The following is a 4,898-nucleotide window of genomic DNA, read 5'->3' on the forward strand; positions in this document are numbered from 1 at the left end:
ATTATTAATATATAAATTAGTCCGGTTTCATTATTTATTTAAATTGAAATCAAACTATATATATAAAAATAAATTAGAATCGATATAATACATTTAATTTTACATAAAATGATTAAAAACTACTTTTTTTTTAAGTACTGAGAAACCAAACTATGAAGAAACAATCTCAAGCAGACCTAAAAACTCGAACAAATGATATAAAATATTAAAAATTCCATCAGACTTCCCTGTAGTCGAAGTAGTGACAATACTTGCGATTACTGGTACTTTTCGTACAATCGTAGGTTTGGAAAGGAAGAGTTTCGAGGAGAGTTTTTGGTCAAGATGCACACGAGTACACTACAACAAATGTAAGGAAATTATCAAAATGTCACGTAATTATGCAAAAGTAGGTAATAACACCACATTTGCATGGTAACTCAAATGATTTATGGGGATATTTCTAGAGGATAAATCGATATATTATGAATTATGACAAAACAATTCTCATAATACACCTCATGACTATAATCATTAGTCTCACACATTTATTTTATCATTTTGAACCAGTTACAAAGTTGATGATCCATGACTTATTAATCAATATATATATATATCAAAATGAACAATTGAGGATGATCCAATAGTTTCATATTAAATGTAATATCGATTAATATTAGTTTAAAATCTGATATGTAATTATCACCCATTTAACTTTAATATTTCCAAAAAAATTATCGTCACCAGGTAACGTACGGAGTCAAACACTAGTTAGTTTAAAAAAATAAGTTAACTTATATTTACCAAAAAAATGTTCTAAATGTTTGTATCATCTTCAATCATATTCCCCATATTTAAACTTAAATTTAAATGACTAAAAGGAAGTGTTTTTTTAAATCTCAACTCCAACCTTATATATTTCCTATATTAATAGTATATATTATTTTAACAATTTATTGTTTATTTACATTACTAAAAAAAAAGGGTATCACCGACAGAATTTTTTGGCAAGAATTTCCGTAGGAAATATTCTCGGCAGATTTCTGATGGATCCCAAAAAAGTAAAAAAAAGTCAACTTTTATCCACGTCCGCCACAAACCCCCACTGATTTTTTTAAAAAAAATTAAAATTATTAAAAACGGTTTTTCAACGGATTTCTGACGGATTTTTTACTTATTCAAAACCTTCACAAATCCGTCGCAAAATTTGTCTAATTTATTTCAATAAACTAATTAGCGTTGATCAATAACATTTCCGACGGAATTTAATGTTTTTAGTTAAAAATTAAATTCCGTCGGAAATTTTTAATTTTTTTTTATATATTTTTGGTAGAAAAAGAAATAAAAAGAAATAAAAATAAAACATTTTTTCTTTTAAACAAATATAATTTACATTTTCTAATAAGTAATAAAACAAATAATAATAAACAATATAGTTGCATTGTAATGAGCTTTCTATATTGAAGAGTGAGATAACACGAATTAGAATATTAATGTAAATTTGTCTTAATTAATTAAATAATTAATATGAGGAATGCATAGCAAATCATGTTATTTATTATGATATTAAAATGTATGGCTTAAATTGTGTCTTGTTGTAATTGAGCTCAACTAACACCTCTAATAAAAACCCAACTCCACCCTTTGCCTCCTCTACTATTTTCTCCTAACATCAAAATATTAATCTTGCCATTTTGGTTTCTCGATATGGAGATTCAACTTCTGTTTGCTCTTTTCTTAGTCTGCAACTTGATTTATGGTATAATTCCAGAATATATATATATATATATATATACACACATACATACATATATATATATAATATATCATGCCCCCGTTATGTTTATTAATCATGGATTTTGCAGGGATTCACTCGTCGGTTTTCACAATAAAAAATAACTGTCCTTATGGCATTGCACCAGCAACTTTAACTGGCAGCGGAGACTCAGTACCAACAGGATTCGAACTGGCACCTCAAGCCTCAAACACCATTAACATGCCGGTGCCATGGTCAGGACGAGTCTGGGCCCGATTCAGCTGTTCCAACGATGACGGAAAGTTCCATTGTGAGAGTGGAGATTGTGGTTCTGGTCAAGTAGGATGCAATGGTGCAGGTGCAGCCCCACCTGCAACCCTTGTGGAGTTTACTTTGTCACCTGCAGGTCAAATGGATTTCTACGACGTTAGCCTTGTTGATGGGTTTAATTTACCGGTTTCTGTGGTTTCGCAAGACGGTGTTGGTTGTCCAACCACAGATTGTCCGGTTGACATTAATGCTCAGTGCATGCCTGAGCTTGCTGTCAAGGATGCATCTGGTGGAACAATCGGTTGTAAAAGTGCATGTGTCGCGTTTAACAAACCGGAATATTGTTGCGCCGGCGATCACAGTTCACCGGACACATGCCCGCCCACGAACTATTCGCAATTTTTCAAGAATCTTTGCCCCAAGGCTTATAGCTTTGCTTATGACGACAAAACAAGCACTTTTACATGTAACAGTGGGGCTAATTATCTGATTACATTTTGCCCATGATGTTTTTTCAGTAGAAATTGTGAAGTATTTGAGTGAAAATATAATATATTTGCATTTATATGGATTCAAAATTCAATATAACAAAATGGGATTTTTATGCGTTTTAATCGAGTAACCAATGGACTTCTGAGTGTATATGTATACAAACCAACAATCATATTCAAAAACGTTAAAATAAGTAATTAGAATGATGTTGATGTCACTACCAAAATTACCCTCTTTGTCTGCCGGAAAAGAGGGCGTCGTTGATTTTTTTTCCGTCGAGTTTTCTGGCGGATTTTTCCCTTTTCCGGCGGATTACGGCCGCCGGAAATCTTTCGCCGGAAAAAGTTAAGAAACTTGGTTTAACTTAATTAAAAAAAAAATTAAAACTTTTCCGGCGTATTTTTCCGCCGGAGTATTTTCTCGCCGGAAAAACTTAATTAAATAAGATTTCCAAAAAAAAAAAATTTAAAAATTTACCGGCGGCCAAATCCGCCGGTAATATATATATATATATTTTTTAATTTAAATAAAAAATTTCAAAATTTTTTTTTTAAAATTTACCGGCGGATATGTAATATATATTTTTTTAATTTAAATAAAATTTTCAAAAAAAAATTTTTTAAAAAATGTACCGGCGGCCTCTTCCATAAAGCCCAATACGGTTCATTAAAGCCCAATACGGTCCATTAAAGACCAATACGGTCCATTATTTAATTATCCGCCGGAAATCCGYCGGAAAATTGTTTATATTTTTTTTAGAAAAATTATTTATTTCTCTTTTAAATAAATTTTTTAATTATCCGCCGGAAATTCGCCGGAAAATTTGTTTATTTCTTTTTTAAATATTTTTTTAAATTTTCCGCCGGAAATCCTTCGGTAATATTAAAGTATTTTTAAAAAATTATTTATTTTTCCGCCGGAAATCCCCCGAAAAAATGTTTACTCTTTTTTTAATAAAAAAAATAAAAATCCGCCGGAAATCCACCGAAAATGTTAAATTTTTTAAAAAATTTATTTATTTTTCCGCCGGAAATCCGCCGGAAAAATGTTTACTCTTTTTTAATAAAAAATTTAAAAATAATTCAAAATGCCGCTGGAAATTTTAAATTTTTTTAAAAAAATATTTACTTTTCCGCCGGAAATCCGCCGGAAAAGATTAAAAGGGTTTTTGATTTTTCAAAAAAAAAATTTCTAAAATATTTTCCAACGGATTTAATTTTAAAGAATTTTTAATTTTTTTTAATTTTTTTAAATAATCCGCCAGAATGTATCCTTTCAAATTTTTTTTCAGTTATTAATTAATTTTTAAAGATTAATTAACAATTAATTAACAAATCCGCCGGAAATACACCGGAAATCCGACGAAAAAGTAACCAGTTTAATTTTTCGGGCGGATTTCCGGCGGAAGTCAATAAAAGTCAATTTTTTTGACTTCTGCTGGAAATCCGCCGGAAAAATTCCGGCGGAAATTTCCGCCTGAAATGCCCAGTTTTCTAGTAGTGTGTTAATCGGCAAACCTTTTGAAATATACCAAGTCTACAAGATCACCTAACAAGTTTTATTTATGAAAGTTATGTTTTACAAACTAGTTGATAAATTAGCTGATCAACTAATTATTTTTAATAAAAACTAAAGTAATTGAAAAATGGAAAATGACAAAAAATAACTTGTTAGAAAATTAGTCAATTATAATATTATATAACATGATTAAAAGAAATTACTAATAATAAAATATATTAATTAATACAAACGAGATAGTAAAAATCAATAATATTATATCTTAAGTAATAAAACTTCAATTTAATTACTTATTAGTACACCATCAGTTTTTAAGCGTCTTGATAGACCGTTTTATAAAACTTAATTTTAGGAACAAAAAATAAAACTTTATATTGTAATAAGTTTATAGAACGTTTTTTTGGCATCTTAACAAGTTCTTAGGACATTTTTAAAATAAAACGTGTCGCATTATAAATTTTATAGGATACCTTTGAGAAAGTCTCATATAATCTCATCATTTTATAGTACACTTGTCTTGATATGATATTTTTTCAAATAATGTCCTATAAAATTGCTAATGAGACGTTTTGTATTAAAATTCTTCTAAAAAACTCGTTAAGACGCATACAAGTGTTTTATAAACTTATTACAACACCGTTATATATTACACTTTATTTTTTGATCCTATAAATTAAGTCTTATAAAGTGGTCTATTAGAACGCTTATATATTTCTAGCGACCTATAAAACGGTTTATTAGGACGCTTGAATTTTTTGGCGTTCTATAAACCTGAATTTTTTGTAGTGTTATATGATTATATGTAGATTTGTGTAACCAAATACAAAATTTAAAATGTATATATATATATATATATATATATATATTAATAATTTATATAATC

General features: G+C 28.9%; 1 protein-coding gene across 1 annotated transcript in view; it reads left to right on the forward strand.

Moving 5' to 3' along the window:
- LOC112506127 (thaumatin-like protein 1b) overlaps window positions 1-2,512 on the forward strand; it is a 27,880-nt gene extending 25,368 nt beyond the window's left edge. The window contains exons 2-3 of the mRNA XM_025110159.1: window positions 1,586-1,738; window positions 1,845-2,512. Coding sequence (XP_024965927.1) covers window positions 1,586-1,738; window positions 1,845-2,512 — 821 coding nt within the window. The remainder of the gene's footprint in view (window positions 1-1,585; window positions 1,739-1,844) is intronic.
- Window positions 2,513-4,898: the final 2,386 nt, after the last annotated feature.

This window comes from Cynara cardunculus, assembly GCF_001531365.2.
Source record: "Cynara cardunculus var. scolymus isolate 2C chromosome LG 1, CcrdV1, whole genome shotgun sequence".
Lineage (NCBI taxonomy): Eukaryota > Viridiplantae > Streptophyta > Magnoliopsida > Asterales > Asteraceae > Cynara > Cynara cardunculus.